Source organism: Orbilia oligospora (assembly GCF_000225545.1).
Source record: "Orbilia oligospora ATCC 24927 unplaced genomic scaffold scaffold00007, whole genome shotgun sequence".
Lineage (NCBI taxonomy): Eukaryota > Fungi > Ascomycota > Orbiliomycetes > Orbiliales > Orbiliaceae > Orbilia > Orbilia oligospora.
Genome location: NW_011645564.1, coordinates 754728 through 769514, shown reverse-complemented (window position 1 = coordinate 769514; position 14787 = coordinate 754728). Strand labels below are relative to the sequence as shown.

General features: G+C 44.5%; 5 protein-coding genes across 5 annotated transcripts; all 5 read left to right on the top strand.

Annotated features, from left to right (window-relative positions):
• Nucleotides 1-2869: 2869 nt before the first annotated feature.
• Nucleotides 2870-4275, top strand: AOL_s00007g209 (uncharacterized protein; the record flags this gene model as incomplete). The annotated part of the gene is made up of 5 exons (XM_011120110.1): nucleotides 2870-2955; nucleotides 3024-3077; nucleotides 3158-3561; nucleotides 3617-3814; nucleotides 3875-4275. 5 exons carry the CDS (start codon nucleotides 2870-2872, stop codon nucleotides 4273-4275), a joined length of 1143 nt encoding a protein of 380 aa, XP_011118412.1.
• Nucleotides 4276-4926: 651 nt separating this feature from the next.
• AOL_s00007g208 (uncharacterized protein) lies at nucleotides 4927-5574 on the top strand (the record flags this gene model as incomplete). Its single annotated transcript, XM_011120109.1, has 1 exon — nucleotides 4927-5574. The coding sequence occupies one exon, from the start codon at nucleotides 4927-4929 to the stop codon at nucleotides 5572-5574; it is 648 nt and encodes a 215-aa protein (XP_011118411.1).
• A 2365-nt stretch (nucleotides 5575-7939) lies between these two features.
• On the top strand, nucleotides 7940-8883 carry AOL_s00007g207 (uncharacterized protein; the record flags this gene model as incomplete). Its single annotated transcript, XM_011120108.1, has 2 exons — nucleotides 7940-8050; nucleotides 8128-8883. 2 exons carry the CDS (start codon nucleotides 7940-7942, stop codon nucleotides 8881-8883), a joined length of 867 nt encoding a protein of 288 aa, XP_011118410.1.
• A 904-nt stretch (nucleotides 8884-9787) lies between these two features.
• Nucleotides 9788-10773, top strand: AOL_s00007g206 (uncharacterized protein; the record flags this gene model as incomplete). The annotated part of the gene is made up of 2 exons (XM_011120107.1): nucleotides 9788-10462; nucleotides 10525-10773. The coding sequence occupies 2 exons, from the start codon at nucleotides 9788-9790 to the stop codon at nucleotides 10771-10773; spliced, it is 924 nt and encodes a 307-aa protein (XP_011118409.1).
• Nucleotides 10774-11183: 410 nt separating this feature from the next.
• Nucleotides 11184-14289, top strand: AOL_s00007g205 (uncharacterized protein; the record flags this gene model as incomplete). Its single annotated transcript, XM_011120106.1, has 3 exons — nucleotides 11184-12352; nucleotides 12410-13153; nucleotides 13206-14289. The coding sequence occupies 3 exons, from the start codon at nucleotides 11184-11186 to the stop codon at nucleotides 14287-14289; spliced, it is 2997 nt and encodes a 998-aa protein (XP_011118408.1).
• Between the last annotated feature and the right edge of the window lie 498 nt (nucleotides 14290-14787).

Sequence of the window (14787 nt, the reverse complement as noted above, 5' to 3'; positions counted from 1 at the left end):
AGTTACAAAAATCCCAAGGCTTTGAAACTATTGTAGTTCAGATCCCGGCCGTACTGCCAAAGCACTCCAAGAAAAGCTTGCAGGATGTGCAAGGAAAGCTTGAAATTTTCACTCACGAGCTAGTTCTAATCTTGCTTAGGGCAATAACTCGGTATATTATCCGGGCCGGTACCCTTGAAGTAATTTGTCACTTTATAGACGGCCCTTGCGCAGCAGATATCATTCTTGTGCACAGTGATACGGAATTGCCAAAATACACCAATATATATCGCGCAGAGGCGACGGGCGCTGTGCTGTGCCACTTAAGCGCATTAAACGCCGCACCGGGTAATAAGCCTTATAAAATGGGGATATGGCTATATTTCCACTTAGGCTGCCTATTTTCGCAAGGGATACTACGGAACAACGGTAGCTGGCGCGATGTGCGCATGATGGCGGCCATGAGGCCATTTAGTCGGTCCGCAGCACGGAACCTAAGGTTAGACTTTCGCCGACATGCGACGGCTTACATAATATCAAAACTGTTGTACGATAAGGTATTAGCTCCAAATACCCTTATGTGGGCTTAGGACAATATTACGTATCAATATATATCCAGTATATAAATATATACTTATATTCGAGGTGGGGCCGGCAACTTCTGCATCTCAGAACCTGCAGTGTTGGATCTCACAAAACCACAGCTGCACAGTTCTTCCTAGATATTCTACTACAACCTTGAACAGCGCATACGGGTATGATAATAGCGTAATCGATCAGCTAAGACTGCATACATACAAGCCTGAATATTATCAAGCTATATGAAATTCATGTAGGCTGGCATGTAATTTCAAGACAGCGGTGATAAAGATTCTTTGTTGCAACGTGGGGCCGGTCGGCTCGTGTATAACAATGATCTAACATGCACGCTGCTCGACTCCCTCGCTGAGTCAGCATTAGGACCGCAAGGCCATAGACCTTCATATATACATATATAAGCCGGTCAGTCTTTAGTTACGGGGGGTCTGGGATAATTATTAGCATTAAATCCGGTGCATGAAGTGCCTAGGCTCATGGCCCCGCTGTGGGACTAGCTGACTATATTATAATTTACCGCGATAATCTAGATATTCTAGAAGCTCTCTTCTTTACAGCAACGAAAACTATTTCTCACCTTAGACAATCAATGGTTTTGCACTGAACTGCAATTTAGATCAATGGATCGGTGCTAAGCTGCTTTTCCGATATTTTGGCACACAAACCAATCGAAATTATCAAGGATTCCAAAAAGACTTTATAGTTTTTATGTATGGGGCAGGCGTCAGACTTTAAGATTGAGGCTAGCCAAAGACTTAGGACATGGTTCCAGAAACCTGCAGGAGATTATATAAATACCTGCCAGTCGTCAACCGTGCATGTGGAACATACTGGGAACGAGACTGTAGAATATATTAATAAAAGCTGTTTAGCTCGAGCTTGAATCTTAAAAATGGCGTTTTTAGTTTGATCAATTAATTGACCATCTTATATCTCGAGCCTAGTCAGCTACACAATGGACGTGGCATACACAATATACACATGACTATATATTACTCAGAACGTTAACGAGTACTAGTATTGGTAAATTTCTTAAATATTGCCCCCAATGCCGGTCTAGATTGTCCGTACGCGTTATATTCCACATGCCTAATAGTCTAGAATCAGGATTTCCCCCACCCTGAACGGCAAAGACGAGATTCTCCAACAGAAGGTACCATGGGTGCTATGTTTGTATGACTATGGTTACGCAAGCCCGAGATTTATTTATGAATAGATCGGCGAATAGTTTATAACGCAACTAAATCTGCAAACTAGGGGGGCGGTTTAATTCAAGAAACAGTTTTTAATTTGTTCCACGCCAGAAAGAAATTTATCGAGTTCTGTGGAATCAATCGATTGGTGATCTGTGCACCTAAATTCTCCCCCGCACGAACCTTGCTGCATGTGGTGTACGTAGGGACCCACGGAGATGCGGGATTCGATCCATGGTTCAAAACTTCGCCTAAAATAGTTCGTTAAACCCAAACACAAAACTCGCCTTCAAGAACCGTTAAAAGCTGCAAGAAGATCATATAAGTGTTTACTTGCGTCGAGGATTCACCCGGCCTCGGTTTAAATTTTCCATGTCATGAATTTTACGCAGAGCTAGGCTTCGGTGTATACCAGAACTTAGGTATACAGAGAAAGGATAGATTCCCAATGAGGCCAAAAGTTGGGGTTCGAGTTAAACGGCGGCATCGGTGCCATGGACCCCATCTTAGCCTACTCCACAAGATCTTGGCCTGTGCGCCTGAATGGTGGAATTTCTACCCCTTATACTTCCTGCCAAGATCTAAATACCCATGTGTTTTTTTCCAACGGTATGCATGATTTCCGCGATGCGTTTCAGATTAGGCTGATACATCTTCTATGGAACTTTCCGCCGCACTACATGAGCATATGAGGATCAGACGAAACATCGCTCATGAATAGAGTTCGTTTTCCGCCGTGGCCTTTTTAGACCCTAGAATAATCTCGCGTTGTTCGTGCCGAAATCCCTAGACATGATGACCCCATGCTGTTTTGAAAGTTTGGTACCGGTGTATCGTTCAGTTTTTTTCTTCGCGAATTCGCGTCGAGGGGGCCATGTAGGTTCTTTGGATCCATTGTGTGAATGCTGCTGCCGGACACATGTGATGAATCCAAACTATGGAGGTTATAGACTTATAAATAGGCCCGCCATGAACTGATTCTAGTGGAACTTTCGTTCCTAGATCGTCCAGTAGTCTCTATCCACTGTTTAGCAGACATCGATATCATTAGGCCCTCAAAGGTTTTCTCTGGATATTTATAAACTTACTATATAGACGCAATGGGTTACTCGAAAAAGTTCGTTGCCGCATTGTTGCTGGCACCGGCAGCTCTTGCCCAAGCACCACTCTATGGACAGTGCGGAGGGTATGCATCCAATTAGACTACCCACTAAATAGTTTGATCGATTGGGGACTAATAAGCGATATATATAGTCAAGGATGGACTGGACCGACAACTTGCGTATCTGGGTCTACTTGCGTCTACTCGTAAGCTCTATATTTCTTCTCCCTTTAGAACAATCTCAGGGTTATAGCCCGTGGGTTCGCAGGAATTAACATTGATACAGAAACGACTGGTACTCTCAATGTCTCCCTGGAGCAGCTGTCACCACCACGGCAGCTACTAGGACCACTACGGCCAGCAGTGCTGCAACTACGACTGGCAGCTCATCTAATAGCAATTGCCAAGCCGCTGCCCATGGGTTTGCTTCCCTGAATGGTGGAACGACCGGAGGAAACGGCGGTACCGTCGTCGTTGTAAATAACTGGGCCGATCTTAAGAAGTATGCTACTTCTTCCGGAAAGTATGTTATCAAGGTCTCCGGCAAGATCGTCGCTAGCCCAACTGGCGAGGAAATCAAGGTTGCGAATGATAAGACTATTGTTGGTATTGGATCGACTGGTGAGATTTATGGAGGTGGATTTGGGTTGATGAATGTGAAGAATATTATTATTCGAAACTTGAAAATCGGTAAGCTATTGACACCCAGACTTTGGTTCGCCCTCAGTAGCTAACTATTTTTTAGGAAATACTTATGACGGTGATTGGGAGGGTAAAACCCACGATTGGGATGGTATTCAATCCGATACATCCAGCAATATCTGGGTCGACCACTGCATCTTCGAACGTGGTGCCGACGGTCTCATCGATCTCCGTCTAGACTCTAACTACATCACCATCTCACACGTTACATTCCGAAACCATAACAAAGTCCTCGGTATTGGTAAGTTCCCCATACAAACCCAGACCTCAAAACTAGATTCTCTAGACTAACACCAAACAGGCTGGACCGACAATGTCATAACCCAAGCTACAATCCACCACTGCTACTTCCAAAACGTCGGCCAACGAAATCCCTCTGCCGACAACCTTAAGTACGCTCATATGTACAATAACTACCTTAACAATGCTACCTCGTACGGCCACTACTCTCGCGGAAAGACGAATATGCGCGTTGAGAACTGCTACTTTGAGAAAGTACGCAACCCACTTCAGCGTGACGACACCGCTGTTCTTGTTGCTAGCGGGAATACTTATGTTAGCTGCACCGGATCGACTGCTGCGAACAGTGGAACTGCGTTTAATCCTAGTTCGTTTTACTCTTATACTTTGGACAGTACTGCTAATGTCCCAAATATTGTTAAGAGCGAGGCGCAACCTAAGGCTAGCATCTGTCCAAGTTAGAGAGTCGTATGCTCTAGTGGTTGTAGCGGCTAGCTAGTCATTTGCAATGTAAATAGTTGAATTATGGTTCTAGAAACACCTGTAGATTTATAAATAGTCTAAAATATATCAACTGCGAAGAATTCCTGACCATTATGTGTGTATATGTTTATACTGATGAGGAAGCCCATGAAGCTTTCTATCTTCTTTACTGTGCGTACGTGTACCGTGAACTTTGTATGGTATTCCATTGATGCCCGAAGAGTAGGAAAGAGCCTACTAGCTCGGAGAACCTGGATAATATAATTTAGGCCAACTATGGTTGTTACATAGTGTGCGAGGAGGAAATAGCTCGTCTGCGTTGCCTTGTGGTATTTCACCTGCAGCAGATCCTCCACCAAAGTCAATTGGCGGCTAGGCCGACATCCATGCATGCATCTCCCCAAGCTCAATTCAATATATTGACAATAGCTAGACCTTTCCAACTAAATTACTTTTCCTCATCTAGATCTATCAATTAAAAAAAACTCTTCTAAAGAAATAAAGAGAAATATCATATTTCGGATTCCTTTCGCTTCGATTCACGAATTCAAAAGCATACGCTGCCACACGATCTTGCGTCACAGCTTCTAACCGAGAAACAAGCAAGCAAGCGCAATTCACGAAAGCGAAATGGTTCAACCCGAGAAACCAGAAACTGCAGTGCCGTTAACTCCTGCAGCTGCACTTCGCTTCACCATCTCACCAGCAACTCGAAGCGACCTTCCCGACGTCATAAACCTCTTTACTCTCTACGCTGAATCATTACACATAGACCTTTCATTCCAATCATTCACAGAGGAGCTCGCCGGATTACCTGGAAAATACGCCCAACCGACAGGAGAAATCCTCGTGGCAAGACGAGCTCCCAAGTCTACGGAGTTGAATAGAGATAGAGAAGAAACACATTCGTCTTCTCAGAGTGGAGATGCAATAAAGGATATCCCTGCTGAAGCACTCGGCTGCGTCGCTGTCAGACATATCAATATTGTCCCGCCTTTCGATGCCGGTTTCGATGCAAACACTAAAAAATGTGAGATGAAGAGGCTTTACACTTTACCTTCTACGCGAGGTCGGGGCGTGGGGAAGGAGCTTATCAATGAAGTTTTAAGGGTGGCGGTGGAGCTCGGGTACGATGAAATGTATCTGGATACGCTGGCGAGTATGGGGGCTGCTTTGGCGGCGTATGAAAAAGTCGGGTTTATCAGAACGAAGGCGTATTATCATAATCCGAATGAGGATGTGGTGTTTTTGGTGAAGAAGTTGAGGGTCGAAGAGTAGTTAGTGCTATGCATCTTTTCTGGGTAGCGAGATGAAAGGAGGATTGGATTGGGAGTTTGCCTCCCGTCGGGTAATAGGAGATAAAAAAGCGATATAATCTGGAAACTATAGAAGCGACGGAGTTCTTTTTGTAGTTAGTGATATCATGAGGGTTTGAGGTTCTGACATCGTCATATAGATCTAGACCAAAGGAATTGAGTGCATATAATGACGGAATTAAGCTTGCAAGCCTTCGCAAAATGTATCCTCATTCTGCAACTGTGACATCTGTGCATTTCCAGCGAAAGAATGAATGGTTTTAAGCGAGCCGCATGTAGCAAGATGGACAAAACGGTGGAGATACGACCAAGGCAAAGTCATCAAGTATTTAACTAGTTAACTTGGCCGCGGTCATACATAAGTGTATCCCTACAAATAGGAATAGTCCGGATAAGAAGTTTCTTATCTTTTGCCCCCAATAGTACAAAGAGAACGAACGATTGGCATTCAAGAAAACTTCTATCAAGAGCTTCTAGACATTCGAGAAAAGGCGGCACACTGCAGTGCTTCATACTGCCCCGGTGCTACTTCGCTTAGCTGAATAGATGACCTATTTCGGTCACTTGCATCGCCATCTTGGTGCAGGATTGGTTGGAACCCACACCTCGCTTAAGGCAGATTTCCGGTTTGGTTGTCTATAGGTTCTATAGCTGCGGCTCCCTTTGGGAACTAGACTTGGGCATTTGCTAGATCAGGGGCAAAGTCAGTAGTGCTAGCTGGTTAAAGAATGCGATAAAGGTTCAAAGAATACAAGGAGTCTTGTGTGGAGTTACCTGTTCTCTGGATGTCGTCGTTAAGTCGTATTTGAAGTCTCGTGTATTATATCCATTGAGCAATGCCTTGGGAAGGAATTCCAAATACAAATTTAGTAACAAAATGAATATTCAACCAAAACTTCGACGGATCTTGCAGGTCAAGGAACAAAAGAAGCCGGCTCGTGGCTTGGGCCATGGCTTCAGCACACTAAGCCAAATAAGTGGCAGAGCCTTCCAGTTTCAGACCCTGGTTTCCCATATTCGGCTTAGTCTGTAAGCAAAATACTTTCGATGGCGATTATTGGAAATCATGTTAACTTTTCCGCAAGCCACCTGCAGGCAATTGCATTCGACCCTTCAATACCACCAATGCATCGTCCTGTCAAAAAAAACAAAATAAAAAATGTAGAACATCTGTCGCATCTGCTTGGTAAAGGTCTTGAGCATTTTATAAGCCACTTTACACCCATCTTATTCCTTTCCTGGCGGTAATCGAGATGGTATTTTGCCTCCTGTGTCCGCTAGGCTACGCATCCTGCCTTGCCGACCCGCTTAACTTTGAGTCTTTATGGAAGGCCGCCCAACTTCTCTTAATAGGCCGTTTCAACAAAGCCACGATAAGACGTATGGGAGGTGCGAAGCGGGTACGTTATCGGTTTAGCAGTCTATTCTATGCAGTAACCAAATCCCGCGAAAAAAAAATAATAATAATCCTTTCACAATTTTTAACCGTGTTAAGGTAGCTAGTGGAACTTGTTTGCCTAACTGTAACCTAGCCATGATTTGTATTCTCCTCTATAGAACGGGGCTAGTTATACCATGGTTAGGTATCGTTTCCCAGATTCTTCACCGCCGAAATAGTGCATACTCTAGGAAAAAGACGCCTGAGCTGTATGCGAGTGCGCTGGCGCCATGGCTAGTGTGTCAGAGCTTCTGTATGCAGATGCAAACTTGTTCGGTGCCCTGCTCATGTACTCTGTATTATGCCATTTTTTGACAAAAACATACATCCAGGCCCATAGACTGGGATTTGCCTTGAAGTTCATATATTAAAAAGTAGATATATAAAGTTGGCCCTCGCTTGCAACTTGGCCAGCGGCGAATCAATTTTTGGTGTTGAATGTGACCTTGTAATATCGTTTTGCAAGCGAAATCGATCGAATCTGCCCCCTTCATATGACGACGACGACTTAAACGACTTTTCCTTTAGACCTCCACGATATTTTAACGGCGGCAATTCTTTTGTCTCTCTTTGAAATAGCATTTAAATATACTCCGATATATCCGACGATACAACGTATCATTTCAAGACCCTCTCCACCTTTTTTTATTTTTTAGAATTCCTCCGGCTCATCCTACCGACCCATTTCGCTTAGAGTTTAAGGCTTGTATTTGCTGAAAGAAGCAATATACATTTTTTGAGTCGGCTTCGGCTGGTTAGGTTAGGAGAGTTCAGATCGATCACCGATCGCGATTGGTCTGTTTATATAGCCTAGCTGAGAAGAAAGATACATTCTGCATATCAGCTTTGGTTCTTTCTTTTCCTTTCTCTATTTTTTTTTTGTCAGAATATGGATAAAAGATCCCTCGAACCTATTTTTCAGCTGGAAGAGTTCTCGGGTTTACATCCACAAGCTATGGAGAACATTCTGGGTTCCTTGAGGTACCTGCTTTCGCTGAACGTAAGTATCCCATAATATCAATTGTCAGCATGTTTAAACATTTCAAGACATCAGAGCTGATGTATGGGTATATATAGACTCCATCGATAACATTAATCGTCACAACATTTATTCGTGCGCAGTATACATCCCAGAATCACACACCAGCGATCCGACAATGGATCGCAACTCAAGCGATCCCGACACCCTTGGCACTTCTAGAAAAAATGTTAAAATACTGCATCTCTGAGGCATGGAGGAATACAGACGACGCACCATATACTTCGCTTGCTTTACGAAAGGATATTCCTCTAAATTTGAATCAACAGAGTGTGCACCGGGCGCTAGATATGGCTAGACGGTGTGACACTGACTATTCAGCACTACAAAGCGCTTTTGGAAAAGTTAGGACGACAATGGGAAACGGTGGATGGAATAGATGGGTGGATGGCGCTAGAAGCGTTGGGTCCATCAGGGAGAGCGATCTTGAGGTTATGAATGATTTGGCGGGGAGGATATTTGCTGAAAACGATCCAGTGGAGATTCCGGTTCTTTATATAAGACTCGCGTATCTTTTGGCCTCAAATGGAGGTGCTGCTTCCTATGCAGGGTTAAAATATACGGGTTCTCCGTATGCAATTTTGGCAGAATACTTCGACAGTGTGATTTCGAGGAAGCTCGAGGTATTTTATGGGACAACAACGCAATCGAGGGCTACTCCGGGGCCTTGGATGGAACAGCATGAGAAAGATAAAAGGATGATTTCGATATTAGCAAACCGGCAGACGGATTGGGATGCCATTTACCGGACATTACAGACATCGACAGTAAGGGGGATGGCAAGCGGAATATGATTTATGCTGCGCATTGCTTGGAATGTCGAGTTTTCTGCTAGGGTTGAGTTCAGTATTTCCGTTTTTCTTTACTCTTTTCTTTATACCCGGTTGAAGTTATATATACCTATAGATGTTATGGAGTGTATGTATGGTGTCTTGTGTGTTCCTGATCATGATCGGATGTCCTCGTATCGGTTGTTACTTGGCGTTGTTTGTTGCATTTTTTGGTACAGAATATGAGCGGACGTGCCGATTTCTTCCAATTATTGTTAGTAAAATCATTGTAATCTCCAGTAAGGTGATATATCACGTTACAAAGTCGCTTTAATGAGGCACGGCCAAATCTCCTTACTACGTAACGTTATGCACGGTCAGTCCGGTCCTGCCTTAGTAACAGTCCATCAGTAGCAAAGCGTTTGACCCGTAATCAGATTTGTCATCTGTGTCCATACCAAAGACGGCAGTGCCGGCATTATCCGGGTGGGTTTCGACAGGGGGGCCCAAAAAGCTTGGTATGCACTGTAACTCATTGGTTCCGTCATAGGCTCTTTGAAGCCCTTGGATCTGTGAACGAAAAATTGAAAGAATCCTCTGAAACTGCTTTGTCTACGTATTGCAATGCAGGCGTTTCGACCGGGATCGGGCGATAGTTGATTAGAAGCCCTGATTTTTAACCTTAAACTGGGCCTAAAAGGCTTTATTTGGCTAGGGTGGGATTAGTAAACAGTTAAACGGCGGCGAGTATCATCTCGAAGCATATAAACTTCAACACAAGATCCCCACTTGGCTCTGTGGTTCCAGGAACATATAAACCTCGAGGTTCTCCCGCTTTCTTACCTTCAAATATCAATCCTCATTCTCCTACTTTAAGTACCTAATACCAGAGATTCTTTAATCGTCTTCGAAGCCTCAATATCACACAATGGTTCAAATTGGTTGGATCGGTCTCGGGAACATGGGGGCTGCTATGGCCCCAAACCTGGCCAAAAAGTATCCCCACGACAAACCCCTTCTCCTCTTCAACCGCAACAATGCAAAAGCCGACGAACTCGCTGCTTCCCTTGGAAAGGAGGGGATTACAGTAACGGTCGCTCCTTCTATTGCAGATCTAGTCCAGAAATCGGACATTATCTTCACATGTTTGGCCAATGATGCAGCTATCACACAAACAATCGATGCCGCTGTGCAAAGTGGAGATATTTCTGGAAAGCTATTCGTTGAAAGCTCTACTGTTGCACCAAAGTGCACAGATGCTCTGTCCGATCTTATCGTGGGGAAAGGGGCAAAGTTTGTGGCTGCACCGGTGTTCGGTGTCCCCGCTGTTGCTGCTGCTGGACAGTTGACATATGTTCTTGCATCGACTAACGAAAATTGGATCGATGAAGTTATTCCATTTACTAAGGGAGTTATGGGTAAAGCCTATATCGATTTGAGAGGAAAGAACCCGGGTACTGCTTCGTTGATGAAGCTTTCTGGAAATCACTTTGTGCTATCCATGGTGGTCACATTGAGTGAGAGTATGGTTCTGGCAAGCCAGAGCGGTCTGGGAGAAGATGCTATCGTGCAATTCGTAGAAGCTGTCTTCGGTGGACCATATGTGAGTATTTCCTTCGCCCGAGATAATAGATTTTATAACGCGAGACTAACATTATGGAACAGCCACAATATGCTAAGAGAATGTTGACTGGAGATTATGCCACCGACCAACCAAAGTTTTCGGTTGACAATGCATTGAAGGATGCTAAACATATCAAAGATGTTGGAGCAGATAATGGAGTTAAGCTTGGAGTGGTCGAAGAAGCCATCAGGCTGCTCACAATTGTGAAGGAACAAGTTGGAGCATCTGGAGACATGCCAGGAATGTATGGTGCTAAAAGGACAGAAATTGGACTACCATATAAAAAATAGGAATTAGCTCTCAATGCTGAAATTGGTTTGGTGGGAGGAAGAAGAAGAGGAAGATTCCTATCGAAGCTCTAATATAGAGCAGCTATCATGTATGTACTTAGCATATACCTAGGTACCAGGTAGTTATTGAGGTCTGAGCTGGCTCTATATTGAATATAAACTAGTGTTTCTACCTATGTTCGGTCGATGTTTGTATAGAATAAGTTCCAAGTGGTTGTAAAATGGCTGCAAAGTGGTTAGCAGCAGGGTTGTAGACCCCGTAGCTGAGCCAGCCACCTGAAGCGGTTCTCAGAATAGCCCACCAAAAAGCTCAGCAGTTCTCATCACAGCAACATCACCACTTTACCCTCCACAACATCCCCCTCTGTTCCGTTCGTCTATTACAGCTCGCCTGTACACTTCTACACGCAATGGCTCCATCCGATAGTCTGATGTATACCCTTCGGGGTAAGAGTGCTTCCTATTACCCATCGACCATCATAAAAGTCATCATCCTGCTTCGCCTTCAGAAAGTCATCGCTAATCTTTCCAGAACTCGTCCCACTCTCTCGTGGATTCTGTACATCTTTTCCATCCTATTCAATCTCGCTCAACTTACCGGGTCCTTGAGGGGTTTAAACGTGCTGAAAACGAGGCCGAAGCCTCAAGTAGACGGTGGCAGCAAAAACAAAGACAATTCGACCGCCCTGCCACCGTCGAGCGATCTGTCCCTCATCAATCGTGTTATATGGAGCATAATTTGGCCTACCATGGCTGCAAACCCACGCCCTCCGACGGACGTTGAACGCCGTATTCACAAGATCAAGCGTGATATCAACTCTTCAGCTATTGGACATCTTGATCGTGCCTTTGACAGAATGGCAGTCGCCTTTACACCAAATATTAGGTTTGCTGACCTTGATTTCAATGGTCCTCCCGCTACTGCCACGAATTCGCGTCCTAGTGGCCAAATTATGCAGTACCATGCCAATTCAAATATTCAGACCTTACCATGTTCTACCCCGGTTCCAGCTCTTCATATGCATCCAGAGAATCGACATATGTTTCGTTACTTTGTCGGCATTCCAGGATCCAGGAAAGATGAGGGCTATTTGAATTCTATCTATAATATCAGAACTGAGTTTACCCAATACCCCCCTTCTACCGGGCGAAACCTTCAACCGACTTCTGCAAGTAATCTCCGTGTTGGTCAACGTCTTTTTGGACACTGTCTAGTCGTCAAAGCGATTCTTCCACCAAAGCATCTGGATGCTACACATGTTCTTATCGAAGACGATTCTGGGAAGTGGGAATTGTTACATATCTTCAACTTCCCGTACAGCAACCACCCAGAGGATCGAATTGGGCAAGGTCAACTGATGATCCTTAGGGAGCCAATGTATTACATTGGGTATGGTGGATTTCCGGCTATACGGGTTGATCACCCTTCCGATATCGTGTACATCATGTACGACGACCCACTTGTGCCACCCAAGTGGCAGAGAAAGGATGCTCATGGCCTAGATGCTGAGCCCAGGGTTCTCAGGATGGATGGAGAAGTCCGTATGAGGTGGAGAAAGTATAATCAAGCAGCTGATTGGTAAGTGGCCTTGTTCCTCCTTCCTTTCATATTTTAGTAGAGCTAAGGGAGGTGTAGCTTGACTTTAGCGTACAATATCGCCGATCGAGCTCAGCAAGAAATGCTGTTGAACTTCTCCCGCCCATCATCTTCGGTTGTCCATACTAGCTCTAAACTCGAGGCCATTAAGCTTCGTGTCGGCTGTTACTATAACCTTCGCCAGTGGGAAAAATGCCATAGTGACGCCAACACTCTCCTATACATATCTTTCAATGAGAGGGACGCTTTGTATAAAGCCAACGCTCTTTTTCATCTCAAATCGCTCGATGAAGCCAAACAAGCCATCTTCAGAATCATTGGTGGATCTCGGTACAAATTTGAGGAATGTTCAAAGTTGCTCTTCCAAATTCGAACCCACCAGAGTAACTCTGTGGGTCTCTATAACATGACACACATACTTGAACGTGGAAAGGAAGGGCAGCGCGAAGTTTGTGCTGGCGATTTTACCCTTGGAGTTAGAGTGAAAAAGACCCCAGGTATTGGTGGACATGGGCTGTTTGCTCAGAAAGATTTCAAGCTGGGTGAACTTGTAATGGCTGTTAAGGCAGCAGCGACGGTTCATGGAGAGAACAACGTTGCCTTAGAGATTAGAGACCAACGTGGAGAGTACGTTGGGACCAAATACGGGCAAGGAATGGTACCCCAAATTATTGCAAGAATGATCGCAGAACCGAAGAATATTGGGCATTTGATTCAGAAGCTGAATCGAGACAAGTTTGATGGAACCTTTTTCAAGCACAACGGAGAATGTATTGTCAACGGGTATGTTTTCGTCCTTTGCTGTCGAAGGAGCTAGTGAGCTGATTTTAAGTAGGTTTTGGATCGATGATACGATTGAACAGTGCGCTATGCAGCATGGCATCTATAACAAGCGTATTCCTGATTTTGGCGGTATCTTGGATCCCGACGTCTTCCCAAGTCTGACTCCGAGTATGCGATCATCTACACCAGCCAGCAATATTAGCCTTGGCCCTCGGAATAAATCAATCCTCTCAATGAACCGTTCCACCCAGGGTCAAGATATTCTTATCGATTCGAGTTTTGCAGATCAAATGAGCTTTTTCCCCCAAGCATCATTCATCAACCACAGCTGCGTCCCGAATACTCGAATTTCAATATTTTCAGACGTCTTATTTGTTTATGCGGCTTCTTCAATCAGCAAAGACGAGGAAATCTTTATCAACTACATGGACGATGATTACTCGCCACTCGCTCAGCGCCGCGAGTTTTTAAGAGAAACCTTTGGATTTACGTGTAGATGTGCACGCTGCGTATTTGAGTCTGACAATTTTAAATATTGGAGCGTACGCAAAAAGGCACACGAGGCGATCAGCGAGTTGATCAATGGGGACTATACACACAGCCCTTCTATTATCTTGGATGGCATCTCACATTGCATCAAGACCTTGAAATACGAGTTCAAAGACCATCCTAGCGATATTCCCCAGTTTGACATGGCATGGGCATTGATGGCGGAAGAACATGTTCGACTCGCAGTGGACCGCGACCTGAGACGCACCGGTAGAACCGCAGAGCTGAGGAATATGAAGTTAGCGCTCCAGATTTTACAAGCGCTTGGAGCCGAATACGAATTTGTCGAAGGGGATGTCAACATTTTCAGATACGGCTATGTTTGCAAGTGGCTCGTTGAGGCGTGGATCTTGGCGGCGATTAGCAGTGCTAGATTCTATGGGGGTGTCTTTTGGACACTTAAGGTCGCCGCTAGGGAGGTCTATAAAATTCTATGCGGAGAAGAGATTACGTTTGAAAAGTTGTTTTGGGGAAGGTTAGAAGAGGCTGGAGTTTCAGAGCTGACTGAGGAAGATATGTTGAGCATGGCAGACCTGGTAGATTGGACGGAGCGGGAGAATTTGAGCAAGACAGAGTTGGCAGGATGAGCAAGTGGGTTACGAGGCATGCTGAAATGAGCGATCAAGCGGTATTGACATGATAGATGGCTCAACATCTAATCTTGACCCTACATAGCGATGAATGGGTGTTTGACTTTTCAAAGTGGGGATAAAATGGCGGAATCAAAAACAATATCTGTGGAATACATATCGGTTGATAAACGAGATTATATGTATTCTCATAAGATTCTAGCATAAGAAGAGAAGGAATCACAGACTTGTACACTATAGGTAACGATTTGTTTGTATGGCGGATATAGTGTACTTGCGAAGCAATGAAGTGATATTCATAATCCCAACACTCATACGATTCGAAATTCATGATCATGCTATTCACTCAGCATACCCTTGAATTTTCGGTAAAGAAAGAGAGAAAGGAGATTTTGCAGGCTAGACTCTATTGAGGCCCAGACACATATCTTGCTGCTGTTTTAAGTATCCGGCCTCGTACACTTGGATGTGTAAGAATTCGAGGCTACGCATACT